The sequence below is a fragment of the Polistes dominula genome, unplaced genomic scaffold (genome assembly GCF_049000335.1).
Source record: "Polistes dominula isolate Pdom_NZ unplaced genomic scaffold, Pdom_raw_medaka contig_37, whole genome shotgun sequence".
Classification (NCBI taxonomy): domain Eukaryota; kingdom Metazoa; phylum Arthropoda; class Insecta; order Hymenoptera; family Vespidae; genus Polistes; species Polistes dominula.
The window spans coordinates 2,412,078-2,428,598 of record NW_028301169.1 but is presented as its reverse complement, the minus strand read 5'-3'; the positions used below and the strand labels follow the sequence as shown (position 1 = coordinate 2,428,598).

The following is a 16,521-nucleotide window of genomic DNA, read 5'->3' as shown; positions in this document are numbered from 1 at the left end:
CATCGATCCGTTTTGCGGAGAAGAAACATGCGCGTAAAAGGGATACTATGCGCATGTCGTGCGCGCGTGCCTAACTCCGCACACTATGATCATGTTGGTCGACTTCACCTTCGTTAGTTGTTACCCTTACCCACCACCCCTTTTCGATATCCACCATTTTCTTTTTTTTCTTCTTCTTCTTCTTCTTTTACCCTTCGTTCCTGTTTTTTTTTTTTATTCTTCTTCCTAGCCCTTCTGATGGGGATAAAAAGATATGAAGAGAGAGAGAGAGAGAGAAAGAGAGAGAAAGATATATACTTGTGGGGGTTAAATTCAGTCGTCTCTTGTAGGGCACAAGGACACTCCAAAACTGAGATCAGGTTAAAGGTTTCAATTATTTTGATAGGAAATATATTAATCGTTCGAAAGGGTTCTTTTGTGATCATTCAATTTATTTTTATTATTATTGTTAACCGAGTATCTCGTTTAAATAATATGGGGAATTATTATTTTTATTGTTTTTTACTTAGGTTTTATTAGGGTCAAATTTGGATGCAATTTTGAGTTAAATGAACTCACAGAAATATTTAGGGATGTTATCTTTGTTTTCTTTTTAGGTTAATGTATTAAAAACAGATTAAATTAAATTATTATTTATTTGTATGAAAAAATAAAGATTTTTTTTGTTATTAATGTATATTACATGATGTATATATATTACAAAATGCAACCCGTTGCATTGATTTATGTACCTATGATAAAAAAGTTGAAATCATTGCAACCCATTTTGGTTGACATTTTTGCCACGATACAGCGCTGTACGTTCATATTTTATTCTTATCGATAATTTATCATTCGATGGTATAACATAGAAATTTCTCTAGAATTATTTCCATGAAATTCTAGTGTAAATTATTGACAAATAAATTTGCTTTGGTGAAAAGTATTCACCAATCAGAAGATTTTAGTGACGATGAATTATATATATAAATACTAAGATTTTATTCACATCAATTAAATAAGTAAAGATATTATTTATTTATATATATATGGAACATTGGTTTTCCTTTATGTAATATTTACAACGTTTTGATTTTCAATAAAAAATAAGATCCTGTGTGTGTTTTTTTTACTAGACTACATACGTACATGCCTTAATGGTACAAAACCGCGCATCCATATTGCACATTTGAAAAAAGGCGGGCTTACTTTGAAATTCTCAATATTAAAAAATGTATTTAGGTGTGGTAAAAAATATTATATACATATATGAAATTATTATCTTCTCGAATAGGAAAATGATCGAGTACCTTATTGTTGAATATTTTTAGATCCCAATCGTATTGTAATATTTTCCTTCACTTCTTTTTTCAATAACCTAAAAGAATATCGTGTTCCAGATACCGTTTTATCGCGTCTTAGAATTGTATTTGAAAAAAAAAGAAGGAAAAGAAATAAAAAAAAAAAATTCTATTACAAACGATACAACTAAGAATTTCTTTTGTCCGTATCTTAATCTTTCCTCATTCTCCGTTTCTCCTTAGCATCATCCTTTCTCTCCGCCCACATTTTTTCCTACCATTCCTCTCTAGAGATTCTTACAAGCATTATGACGGTGACTAATGCGCTTGGTGCTTTCTTTGTCACGTTAAACGTTAACAACACGGTTTCTGTTTTACTTGTTATGATTAAACGCACACACGTGATCATATTATTTTCCCAACTATTCTTAGCTTATCCATTAAACCGTCATCATTTTTTATTCCAACGATTTTCCTCAACTAAATAACAATAAACAAAGGATTCATCAGGTATCCATAGTTAACTCTAATTACATGGACAATAATAAATAATACATTATATTGTAAAAATGATAGACCACCTGGATTAATGTTAATAATCGAAGGATGCAGGTTATTCCCGCGCAAGAAATAAGCGCAAGCGGAATCAGGGTAGTGACTAACTCCATGTAACATCCTCCATATCGATCACATAGAAGACCATTCTATCTCGTTCTCTCTTCCCGTCGATATCTCCTTCCATATTAAAGAGAACGCCTGCGTCTGCGTAACCTACATACGTTCATGTATAATTTTTAGCAAGAACGTCATTATCATCATCATCTGCATCATCATCATCATCATCATCATCATCATCATCATCATCGTCAACAACAACACGATGAGGATCATCATTATCAATCATCGGGAATAATCTATAGTGACACGATTGGTCCTTTTTAACATTTTAGGACCCATTTTATCTGTTTCCTAAAAAGATCTCCTGATATATAAAAATATATACACGTAAAGTGTGTCTATGGTGTTGAAACACATGAAAACAGGTTACTACTGAATCGTTCGAGTTTAGTGTACTATCGGCATAGTTCCAGATGAATAACCGTATTCCCATGATCTACATCCATATAATGAAAGGAAGATTCAAAGTATGCAAGAAAGAGAGAGAGAGAGAGTTATGGTTTTAGATAAAGTGACGTAGATATGAGAAAATATTCGACAAACTCGTACTATAATTTAGAATCCAATGTCCGTTAAGTTAGGAGTGTGTTCACTGACGTGTAACTCGTGTTAAAAGGGAAGATGAGAGAGAGAGAGAGAGAATCATCAAAGTCGTTGGTTAACGTCATGGGTTTTGGTATGGGGAGTTGTCGGGGGTTGGAATAAAATGAAGGTGGCGGCGCTGAACTAACCTGCCAGAGCATAAAATTCTAAGCCAGGCGTTGGATCTCGTTGGTAAGACGCCGTTGGCGTCGTGAACGGACAACACTGGTGGCGCTGTTACCGTCACAACCACCATCAACCCCACTACTATCATCAACCCCACCATCACTACTATCAACCCCACTACTACCACCCTCATCGTTATCAGCCAACAGCAGCAGCAGCACCACCAGAGAAGCTGGATACTATCAGACCTAGAGCAGTGTCGGCACAGCTCTGGCTTCCTTGGTTTACGTGGATATCGCGCACGATTTCGCGCACGATGTCGTCGACGTCGTCGTCGTCGTCGTCGTATTCGCAGGACATAGAGTAAATGGAAGAACACGGAATAAGAACAAGAAGAAGAAGAAGATTATTATTATTATTTGTCCTAATCAATTTTTGAGTGTACGTGCCTCGGTGAAAAGGAAAAGAAAGAAAAATAATTTGTCGATAGAATACTAGCACCCAGTGTCGATTATTGTTACATGCTCACGACTATATATATATATATATATATATATATAATCTCTGATTATATATTTATTGTAATTTTGATTGAGAGAAGATATGTGTCAATCAAGGAACACAAACGATGATATCTATTTATCTATAATATCTGCAACATAATTATCTCGTCACGGTATTTTCTCATTCGTTGAAGAAATAATATTCCTATATAATAATATTAATAATAAAAAAAATAAAAAAATGGGACAATATATTTAAACGATATAAAACGAATCTCGATTGAATTAATTAAATCTCCTTTTTTTTTATTTTTATTTAATAACAATAATAATAATAATTATCTTACGAATGTGACACATGTGGAGTTTGATGATACACGTATTATCATCGTTATAATTACATTTGAAATTTGAAATATTATTTTTAAATGACGATACATATATAAGGAACAAGTTTGTCTTCTTCATCATCATCATCATCATCATCATCATCAACACCATTAGTGATGGTGTTTTTCAGATTGACAGATGCACCGTATCAGAGTGAAGACGAGATGGCCGAGGTGGCACCGAGAACTACTACGTTATTATACTTCCTTCTGTCAAAGAGTTATTATCCTCGTGATCCTTCGATTGTCGTGACAATTTTTTACACTCTTTAAATATATATATATACATATACATATATATATATATTTTTTTTTTTGAGGATGATATTATCATAAGAATGTAGATCAGTTCGTGTTAAAGGCCTATCTTGGCCGAGTTTCCTTACACGATTTTTTCCCATACACACACACATATACACACACATATTTATAATTTACAATGATGTAAGCAAGTGTATAACACGCGTTTTACGATAAAAAAAAAAAGAAGAATCGTATAATAAGGTGAAAAAGGTGGTAAAAAAAAATTTTGAAAAATTTGTCAAAAGCCGCTCCCAAGAAGAAAAAAAATCCTTACCACGAGAATATAGGCGCGATCCTTCCCTTTACTCGATCGTCCTACTTTTTTAACTCCTCCACCCCCGCCCCTTCTCTTCCTACCTTCACCCCTCTCTCTCTCTCTCTCTCTCTCATATTCTCACTCTCCCTCTCTTATCAAACAGTTCGTGCATCTCTTCTATGTGCATTTCGAATACACCATGTTCTCGGTGTCCCAGTGTTCGTCGCACCCTCCATTCGGTCAGATGATCGAACAAAAATAGAAAAAATAATAATTAAAAAAGTGTTCGAAATATTTCGGATTCGTTTTATTGATAATAAGAAAAAGTCCACCCCCTCAAAAAAAAAAAAGTGTCTAGTCAAGTTTTTCATTATCGTGATAGAAGAAAAAAAAGATAAACAAAAAATAACAGAAGGGGTGAAGGGATATAAAGATTGTTTGAATTATTTAAATATTTGTCTGGATGTATGAGAATATACTCCAAAAAAAAAAAAAAAAAAGAAGGAAAAATGAGTGTGAAAATAATGAAAGTAACTATTACAACACGTGATAACGTGTGATTATTCCAGGTGAAGGGTTTATATCCCTATGCCGATGACACGCTCGTCGTATCTGAGCGTTGTGATAAGTGTTAGTGGATTAACGTGCATGTATGCAACCGGCATTTATTACGTAGTATGTTGTTCCTGGAAGTTGTCCAATAGTACACGAGGAGAAAGATAGCAACAGCGAAAATGGTTGATCTAGAGGGTTACATCATTATGTTGGCGAATAAGAACGGGGAGATGAAGTTGTACGGTAAGCAAATCGTCCATGTTCAAATTTATGTATATTTTACGAAAGTGTTAAGGGACGATCGGAAGGATTGGGAGTGGGGATGGGGAATGAGGATGATGGGGAATGGGGATGGGACTGATAGAGTATAGGGTAGTTAGGGGATATCCATTGCTCGTTAAACGTTTGAATATTTATCAGGGCTAAATGCTGATGGATCATCGTACCAATATTATGATTTTGTCGTATCAAAGCTTATCCGGAAATATACCTAGCATATATATATATATACGTATGACTATATCTAAATCATTGACCAATATCAACAGATTTTGTTTTATATATCAAGTATAATAAGATTGTTCTTTGAAAAAGGGTTTTGTTTTATATATATATATATATATATTTTTTTTTTTTGATAGGATAACACATAAATATAAGTAAAATATTATATTTAAGATATGTTATTATAAAATATGATATATTAAATATTTTTATATTAATTTTATATTAATTAAAATTTAATATAAAATATGATATTAAAGATAATTAAATAATATTATATAAGATAATTATTAAAGTAAAAGAATTGTACAAATAATCGAAGTTAAAGATAACCATGTTAATCTGTTCGAGAATGGTAGTAGTCGTGTTAACGAAGATAAAAGTGTTAACGTGTTTAATATTGTAAGATATCGTGTGATAAAGCGAGAGTAATCTTGGATTATTTTTGGAACCGTTCTTTATTTTATAATTAATGTTATGCATCGTTTGGTACTTCGATCGGTTATTAAACGATCTCAGCAAGTTCAATGACGATTTTTAATGACGTTCGTTCGAATAATACGATGTCCCACAAAAATCCATATATTTTTTTAAATTTATTTTATTAATTTTTATTATTTTTCTTTTTTTTTTGCTTAGATCATAATTTATTTTATTATTTTATTTTTGTTTTTGCATTTCTTAATGATAAATGTTAATCGTTTAACGTTTTGTGTTTTAATACTCGTATTATTGTAAATGTTGTTGTTTTACGTTTCTAGGTTAATGTTTGATTTATTATCCTCGTGATTCATAATAGTATAACTATAACTAATGTAAACACAGACGTCAATGGGATCTCATTCTCTTACGATACGTCTCGGATCCGACAGGTTCTCGTGCGGAGAAATCGGATGGTTTGGAATTCGACGACGAAATTCTCCAAGTGAACGGCCGTACTCTACAAAATGCAACCTATGCGGAAGTCATTCAGTATATACATCAGGTAATTAATTATTAATTAATTTTCTCCACAATATGGGTTTATTTAATCTACAATTTATATCTTCCACTTTTGTTTACTATTGCAATTATAGATCAACGTATTTTATACACGTATATATATATGTATATATATATATATCTAACGAGTTTGCAGGATTATTTGGAAAATCATTTGTTCAATTATCAATTAGTTTCATTTTAAATATAATCAATAGTTTCTCTCTCGTAACCTGATATTTATCAAATTTTCATACACGTTGAAACATATTTTAAGAATTATATTTATTTCGATTGAGATATTAATTTTATTCTCTCAAAAAGATATCATATTTGACATAACTGATGAAAATATTGTTATCAACAAAGATATAACACTAATTGTATTGTTGTTTTTTTTTTTTAATTATATTTTTCTGTGAGATTCATTTCGTTATCATTCATATTTTTATTTTTAAAGAAACTTCAAATGAAACGTTTCTTTGTAATCAAATTGATATCAATTTAAAATCTTGTTAATAAATTTATCGTGATGTGTAAGAAAATTTATACAAAGTTTTCACATTCATAATTATAATACGAATAATATCAAATCTACAATATGGTATACGGTAAATAATTTTGTAAATTATACTAGGAACACAATTATAAATTACAGAATTTCTAACGTTAAATTAATTATCCTTACAGTGCATCAAATCTCGCACGATATCTTTACGGTTACGTAGACGAAAGGAAAGCCGTATCGGTGAGTAATAATATTAATTAAAAATATTCATGTTTTAAACAAAAATATGATCATTATGATAAAAAATCATTTATATCAATTATTCCTTAACCCTTTGAGTGCTGAATTACTTTTAACTAAAATGTTTTGTAGGAATGGAATAATTGATTATTAATTACATTCTAATAATAAATTATATTTAATAATTATAGTTTATGTGTTTCTAAATATAATTTAATTAATTAATATAAATATTACAATATTTTATATTAATATTATATTTATTTTAATTATATATTATTATATTTATATTATATAATTATATTTAATATAATAATTATATAATTAATATTTATATATATATATATATATATATATATATATAATATAATATTATATTAATTTATTTATATTAAAATAATATTTATATTTATATAAATTTTTACCAAACGTATATATGCGTCCACATAGCACTCTAAGGGTTAACAAAAAAAAAAAAAAAGAATAAATTAATATTCGACTAAACATTTTTAATGTAAGAATATTAATTAAAAAATTCACGTATAAAACAAATATCATCACTGTAATAAAAAATCACTTATATCGAATATTTCTTAACAAAAACAAAAATATAATAATTAATATTGCAACTCAACATTTTTAACATAAGAATAAAAATAATAATAAAAATAAAAAGGAAGAAATTTTATATTGTTAATTGGTTCAAGTTTGAATTAAAAGTGAAATAAATGAGATAAGTTGTTTACAACTTTACAAACAAAATGAGCAAACTCTTAAAAGAAGAAATAACAATTAAATAAATAAATAAATAAATAAATAAATAAATAAGAAAATGTTGTACTACGAGTAAGAAATAAATTTCACTTGTGTTTCGTGGAAAATACTCCTGTGAACGATGTAGAAGAAATCTTGAACGTTGAGAAGAAGAAGCTTGGTACTTTGAAAAAAAAAAAAAGAAAAAAAAGGGGGAAGTTGGCCGAGCAGAGTTCTCTCTACACACTTTGATTCTCTACCGAGAATAAGAGAGAATAGAAGAAGCGAGCAACGAATCGATAACTTCTCTCTCGAAGAGAGATGAACACAATAGTTCTCAGAGAATATATCACCTTTAAGATTTTACCAGCATCCTTCTCATTTTCTCATTCACTCTCTTCTTTATGTTTCCTCCTCTTCTTCTTATTTCTTCTATCATTTTATCTATCCAACTCATTCTCTCTCATTTTCTTCATATACCGTACTATATATAGATATATAAAAGTTGCATCTATTCAAAAAAAAAAGTTTACGAGAGTACTTTTCAAGATATTCCAAGGAACATTGAAATTTCTGAACCGTTGTACCGTTCGATAAAGACGACGGACATAATTTAATATATATAGTTGTTAGAATATTTGCTAGGATGAGAAGAAACCTTGTTCTAAGCCTAGTAGAAAATTTATTTCTATCCAAACGTTTTTACAAAGGATCCTGTACCGGAGATAACAGAAGATAGGAGTGCTAAATGTTTCTTCTTCTTCTTTGACATTTTTTTGTTCTTCTTTTCTCCTTGTGAACCCATATCTCTTCTTTAAAAATAAGGGTTCAAAGAAAAGTCCTATTTTTATTTTACTCTATCTATCTTTCTTTCTTTTTGTTATTCTTTATCTTTCTGTAAATACGTCATGTGCAATATTTTCAGAAAATCTAATCGAATATTGGAGTTCGAATGTTTGATCCGTTTTAAAATGAAATGTTCGATTCACCTGTTGTAAAATGTTTATGAAATTTATTTTTACAATGTTTATAGATACATTGAAATTAATAATTATAAATAAATATATTCATTGTGATTTTTTTATTACAATGGAATTATGATAATAAAAATTTATACGTGCTTTATTTATTTATTTTGTTGTTGTTGTTGTCGTGATGTGTTATAATATTGTAAATTTAAATTTGAGAAATAATAGGTAATTTATTTTGTATTTTTTTGATGATATTATAATAATACAAATCATTAACCATGAATGCATTAAAGATTAAATATATATATATATATATATATATATATATATATATATTGTAGGTTCAACCTATTATATATATAAGCTGATTAACTTATTCGTTTCTAATAGCGATTATATTCGGTTACCTGTACAATTGCAATATAATTAGTCGCATTCTGTTATAACAAACGTTAATATTTGTTTCTGTCATAAATTCGAAATTATTGAATTTGTCGTTTTATCCATTATTCAGGTTTTCAAATTGATTATATTCAATTATATTATTAATATATTTCTAAAAATAATTATTACAATCATTAAATGTTTTGTATTAATAAAAATAAATTAAATGGTAAAATAATTATAAACGAAGTATGATAAAAAGAAAATAATTATTTTTATTTAAAATTTTATCTAAAATTTTATTTATTTAAAATTATAAAAAAGAAATAAAAAATATTAAAAATTAATAAAATTGTTATTTAAATAATTTATTAAAATTATTAAAAATTTTTATTTAAAATATTTATACAAACATTCAAAAATTATTCTAATATAATAGTTTAAATATCTAACAGTTTTAAAACAAACCTGAAAAATATCGATTGAAAAAAGAACACCTGAACTGAAACAAAGAAAAACCCTTCTCTACACCTTAAAGAAAAAAATAAAAAAAAAGAAAATGGATCAAAAGATAAACACAAACAGTACGGAATTTTCTTGTAACTACGTGTATGGGGGAGGGGTGTAAGAAGTAAAATAAAACGGCACGTTTAACGGGATGCACAGGTGACAGGTAAACTTGGATTGACTTTTCCATCTCTCTCTCTCTCTCTCTCTCTCTCTCTCTGCAAAATATTTCTACGAAATAGTAGAATACTTTTTTTAAACAAACAACATAAGGATACCAGAAACGACCAATCACAGCTATTTCTGCTACAAATTCAAAAAGCGTGAAAGAAGAAGAATAAGAATAAGAATAAGAAGAAGGTAGGAAGAAAGGAAGGAATATAAAAGGGAACGAAGAGTTCGTACAATTCCGTAAGGTCTCGTGCAATTCCGGCGTTCACCAGGTAAATGCCTCAGGTGGCTCGTCAACGAAGGCCTCCTCCTTCTCTTTTACCTCCTCGTGGAGTAGTGGAACCGTAGGTGTACTTGGAAGGGGTAAATACGTGGTAGTAGGGGTAGAGAACGGAATAAAAAGACAAGGATAGAAAATACTATATAGCAATGAAAGAGAGAAAGAGAAAGAGACAGAGATAAAAAGAGAATTTGGCGACCGGTGCCACGAAGTTTAGCGGACGCTAAAAGTTTCACGTTGAGTTCACCTTTACCATAGAATCAAAGAATTTTCCCCATAGTTATTGCATTGGATTTAACGTTCATTAGTGGTACACTAATTTTTATTATCACTTATTATTTTATTCGATACTCGTTTGTGAAAAGAAAGAGATCCTTCTCCTCCTCTTCCTCCTTCTCCTCCTCCTCCTCCTCCTCCTCCTCTTACTCCTTTTCCTCCTACTTCAGCACACTCGTCTCGTCGTTATGTTTCCTATCGTCATAGGTTAGCACTGTAAAAACTTTCAAGTCAGTCTACTCGCGTTTAGCGTGCCGTGTATAAGTGTAGTTATACACACGTACCAATGAAAATGATTTAACGTGATTTTTAACGCGAGTGTCGACAAAAAATAAGGATACACCTGGATGAAAAGGTATTACAGTGTATGTGTGTGCAATATTATAGGACAATGGTTGGATCCTTTTTTTAAAATCCTGTGTGCGTGTTTTGTTTGTTTGTTTGTTTTAAGTGTACGAAAAAGGGGAATATGTTTGTTAAGGTGATATGTTCGCCTACGCGTTTGTTTATGTGTGTTTGTGTGTGTGAGTGTTAAATATCGTGAGTACGTTGTTAAATTCGCGTATTAAATCGTTGTGTTATATTCTTTGATAGGGTTTTAACTTCGACATTGTTTGCTTGCTGCTGCCATCACGATTTTCCCCTACTCCTTATAGTTTATTCTCATTCTTTATCCTTGAATTTGCTATATATGTACATATGCGTTTTAAAATAACCACCACCACCACCACCACCACCACCATTATGATCTCAATATCGATGTAGTATAATACGCGGGTTGATATATTTATTATTATTATTTTTATTTTTATTCTTATATTTGTCATATATTTTCTATGGAAAATTGAACGTTAATTTTTGGTTGGTTTTGGGTTCTATTTCTTTTTTTTTTTTTCATCTGTTTTTGGTCAGTCGTCTCGATGTCCTAAATGTCCTGGCAACGAATTTCGTTCGTTCCGACCGGACGAGAACGATTTCGCGTACGAACGCAATGGTGTCACTGCTTGATACGCGATAAACGTAACTCTTCGGTTATATATTTGTTCGTTTTTTTTTTTTTTTGGTTTTATGTTTGTTGGTCTCATTTATTATTATTCGTACGTTATTTGAAATTTTAGAAAAATAGAAAAATAATTTAATCGAGAAATGAACAATGTTTCATTCTATTTATGAAGATTAACTTTATTTTTTGCAATATATTTATAAACGATTATAATTTACAGGTTATGTCAATTTTTAGAAAAATAATTTCATCAAAAAATGATCAAAATTTAATTATCTTTGTAAAGAATACTTTTTTTTCATTTAATTCATAAGAAATATACTGATTTTTTTATGTAATATATTAATAGAAAATTATAATTCATAGGTTATGTCAAATATTAGCAAAATAATTTCATCGAAAAATGATCAAAATTTAATTATCTTTGTAAAGAATACTTTTTTTAAATTTAATTCATAAGAAATCAATTGATTTTTGTGTGTAATATATTAATAGAAAATTATAATTCATAGGTTATGTCAAATTTTAGTAAAATAATTTAATCAAAAAATGAACAAAATTAAATTACATTTATAAAGAATATATTTATTCATTTAATTCATAAGAAATACTTGTTTTTCTTGCAATATATTAATGAACGATTATTAATCATAGGTTATGTCAAATTTTAGAAAACTGCTTTAGTCAAAGTATAAACTAAATTTAATTACATTAGTAAAGAATAACCTTCTTGATTTAATGAATAAAACTATTTTTTAATAGACATATTTCTATTATAATTATTCCTAATTAATATATTCGAAAAATATTTTTATTTTCTACAAAAATTATAACAATTTAATTTCAAGTGTGAAAACCTTGAATTACGATCACGTTTAGTTTTTTCTTTTTTTTTTTTGAAATATTACGTAAGACGTTTTTATTGTGTTTTTTGTATCCCTTTTTTTTTATTTTTTATATTTTTGTAGGAAAGAAATAAACACATGACGCTTTTTTCCGTGTATTATTTTTATTTCGTCGTTTTTCCTACTTGTCGTTTATATATTTTTGTGCAATAAGCTCGTAATGGAAAACATCACGTTTGATTAGAAAAAAAAAAACATCGTTTAAATATCGAGTAATCAATCGATTTCCGCTACACGTTAATTTTATCGAATTTTTTCCTTTTTTTTTTTTTATTTTAAATCGTGTTTCGAAGTGTTTCACATAAAAAAAATGTACATCGTAAAAATATATGTTTCATTGGATTCATTTGATCAACAGAAAATAGGAAAATCAATCGATTATGTGTGTTTCATTTAAAATAAAAAATATAAAGAATACAAATAAAAATAAACAATTAAAGTATACATTTAAAAATGTATCAACAAATAGAAAAAAATAGTCTGATAAAATTTATTATTCTTATTAATAATTAAAACATGAATTTAATCATAATTATAAAAAAAAAAATAATTATTTCAAATGAAACTACAATTATGTAACGTATTGTTATTAACTCGTAAACAATGTATAAACGTTTGAAAAAACTGGTATTAGTGATCATTGTGGTGTTTTATTTTTTTAATATTAAACTAAAGACAAATTTATTATCATGGAATAATTATTATTCCAAGAAAGTTGAATAAATCTTACACATGTATGAACTATACTGTATAAATATTGTAATATGAATGTATATATTCTGCAAAACGTAAGTTTGTATCATGAAATAAGCATCGTTCAGGTTTTCTCACACAGTACATATGAATATATGTGTAATACATACACACACGTATGTATAATTGTTCGTCGTTTATTTTATCACGAGTTAGAACCGACTTTTGATCTTTAAGTGTTACTAAGAAATCGTTAGAATAAAATACCAGTTAGTTATTTTTCTTTTTCTTTTTCTTCTTCTTCTTTTCTTTTTTTTTTTACATTACTTAATCATCTACCGATCGTTTAAGTTTTTTTTTCCGGTTTTCTTTCTTTTTTTTTTTTTTTTTTGTAAAATTCCTCGCATCAAAATTATTTTGTATTTTTTATTATTATTCTCATCTTTTATTTTAATTTAATTTTAATTTTTTTTTTGTTCTAAAATTCCTTGCATTAATATATTTTTTTTTGATTTTTGATTTTTATTTTAATTTAATTTTAATTTTTTTTTTTTCTAAAATTCCTTGCATTAATATTTTTTTTTTTATTTTTACTCTAATTTTTGATTATTATTTCATTTTTTATTATTTTTTTTTTTTTATAAAAAAATCATTAAAAAATAAAATTTAAAATTAATTAAAAATTATAAACAATAAATAGAAAATGAATCCACGAAATTATTTTATAAACAAGCTTTTTATTTTTAATTTTATTTTTTTCATAAAGGTACCACAAAAGATTTGAAAATTAATTAGAAACAATAAAAGGAAAATATATATATACGAAAATTATTTTAATAAACTAGTAAAAATTGTGAATTTATATAAAAAAAAAAGTAAAATTAAAAAGTAACAACCGAGTATAAAAGTTTTCAGTCAAATATTTGAATAATTTACATTTGTCATTAACTGTAATATTATATTTCAATATATACACACACACACAAATATTTCGATTTGATTAATGTTTAACTTAACAATAAAGTTTTTTTTTTCGAAGCAGATAAATTTGTATTTCCTCTTCTGTGTTTTTATTTTCTTTTTTAATTTTATTTATATTTCTCGTTTCCTTTTTTTTTTCTCTCCCAAAAATCATTTCATTCGTGCGACGAATTTAACGATCCGTAACGAGGAACGACGAACTCAATAAAAATTTGTCGTCATTCATTTTACGATTAAATGATTGAATGATGAACATACAATTTTTATTTCTTTTTTTTTCTTTTTTTGTTAAATAAGTTTATTTGTTTATATCAGTATTATTAGAAAAAATTTGACCTAAACTATTAACCTTATTTAGTTCAGTTATAATAAGTTATAGTAAGTAACTAAATATTGTTGTTTATATTTATCATATATTTATTTACACTTGTATAATATTTAATAATCGTTAAAACAAAAACAAAAAATAGAAAAAAAAGTATCCATACAGGTAAATTAATTCTTTATACATAACTTATCACGATATCAATAGGAATTCGATGCCGTTTGCAGTATTCAAAGTTTAGAAAGCTGATCGCTATGATTCCACCGAGTGAAAATCGACTCTCGCTTTAATTTAAAACCATTCGCGAAAATATTTACTTTAGATTATTTTAAAACTAACGATAAATCGTTGTAAAATTTTCCCTATAAATATATATATATATATATTGTATATAATAATTTTTCCTCATATATATACAGTAAGGAGCATAACTGAACCAATAACCACTAGTTTTGTATAAATCTTTTTTTATTGCTAAGAATGTAAAAGAATATTAACAAATGAACATTATAGTAAGTTTTATTACAGTTAGAAGTAATATCAGAAATTTTTTCAATAATTAATGTCCCCTTGTTTAGCATTGACAAACAAAATAGATTGATTCGGTTTTGCAACACGTCCAATATTTAGCAATATATATATATATATATATAGCAGTGTTGTTTTATACGAAACCAAAATTAACAAAAAAAGTAAAATAATAATATATTAATCGTGATAATTATCGTAATTATACTTACATGTACACACCACACACACACACACATTTTTTATTATATTATAATTAACGATGAATTAAATGATTGATTGACTAGGCCACTTGTAATGAGGAAACGAATAAAAAAACAAATTTTAACAACCAACGATCCATTGTTCGTTCGAAATAAAAAAAAATGACACTGAGTGACTCGTAAATGGCAACAGCAAACAAACGTTTCCGAGTAGTTTCATTTTTATTTGTATTTTTATTATTATTATTATTTGTTTTTTTTTGTTTTTGTTTTTTTTTCAATCAATAATAAAAATTCTCGTACTTTTTATTATACAAAAATTAATATTCATCACTTAAACGAATTATTAATTAATTTTACAGATATACATAAAAATTAACAATTGATTTGTAAATTCGAAAAAGCAAAAGAACAAAACAAACAAACAAATAAAATGTGGCAATAAATAAAATGATAAAAAAATACAAGTACAGTTGAAATAAATAAAGTTAATCAAATTGAAGTGATGTTGATGAAATGAGAATTACAAAAAATCATATATACGTAATACGTGTTTTATATAAACAAAATAAATAAATTCATTAAAAAAGAAACAAAAGGTATTTAATGATTTATAAGTGATAGAAAACAAAAATTCTTTTTTCCTTTTTTTTTTTTTTTATATGTGTACGTAATAATAATAGCAAAAGGTGGATCAAGTTAACGAGTAAAAAAGAAAAAAAAAGGAGGAAGAAGATACTGACCGACGTTTTAACGATAATTTACTCGTACGAGAATGATAGAATGAGAGATTGAAAGAGAAAGAGAAAAAGAGAGAGAAAGAGAGAAAGAGAGAGAGAGAGAGAGAGTGAGAGAGAGAGAGAGAAAGAGAGAGAAAATAAACGCGTAGGAAGGTGGTATTCCTCATTCGCCAGGTTTCGTCACGGTATTGCGAGTGAGCAACGTTTTCTACCTGTGTGTATACGTGAATGTTTACATATATATATAGTATAGTTCGTGATAGTGTATATATGATCATCATCGGTCATCGGATGTTGATCACACCTACATAAAAACATAAATATATATATATAGTGATATACATAAAACCATAAAGGAGTAAAGCAAACATATTGCGTGTATGTTCTGTTATTATGTGTCGATACTACATTGTGTATGGTGTTCATGACAGTTAGTAAAAATATTTTTAAACTAAATAGTGACGATTTTTCTTTCTTTCTTTCTTTTTTGTTTTGTTTTGTTTTGTTTAATTATATTTTATCATTCAAATTTTTGGTGTTATGAGATATAATGTGTGAAGGTGAATTGTGTAAAATAATCGTATTTAACATTATCGTGGATTTTTCAACGATATCTAAGAAGAAACGTTTAAGAGGACATCGTGGAAAAAGTAAATTATAGTAAAGGAAAAGCCAACAGCTATATCCTTCTTCACTCAACCAACCCCCTACCCTCAGTCAACCACCTTTACACCCTGACAAGCATATATCGTGTCTTGGATATAAAATTTCTTTCTACGGAACTGAGATCAAGTGAGTTTGTAACTGTTATGTAATGTATTATAATAATATTATAATATTTAAATATAATAATTATATATAATAATAATAATAAATAATATATAAATTATTATTAT

General features: G+C 27.5%; 1 protein-coding gene and 1 long non-coding RNA gene across 2 annotated transcripts in view; one reads left to right on the top strand and one right to left on the bottom strand.

The window, feature by feature from the left end:
* Positions 1 to 784: 784 nt before the first annotated feature.
* LOC107069430 (uncharacterized) lies at positions 785 to 2,787 on the bottom strand. The gene is made up of 3 exons (XR_001476115.2): positions 2,690 to 2,787; positions 1,862 to 2,051; positions 785 to 1,760 (listed from the first exon to the last, which is right to left on the bottom strand). It is a non-coding gene; the product is annotated as an uncharacterized LOC107069430 (long non-coding RNA).
* A 728-nt stretch (positions 2,788 to 3,515) lies between these two features.
* Positions 3,516 to 16,521, top strand: part of LOC107069428 (protein PALS1) — an 84,183-nt gene continuing 71,177 nt past the window's right edge. Inside the window, 3 exon segments of the mRNA XM_015326742.2 lie at positions 3,516 to 4,915; positions 6,049 to 6,161; positions 6,848 to 6,905. Coding sequence (XP_015182228.2) covers positions 4,852 to 4,915; positions 6,049 to 6,161; positions 6,848 to 6,905 — 235 coding nt within the window. The 5' untranslated portion in view covers positions 3,516 to 4,851.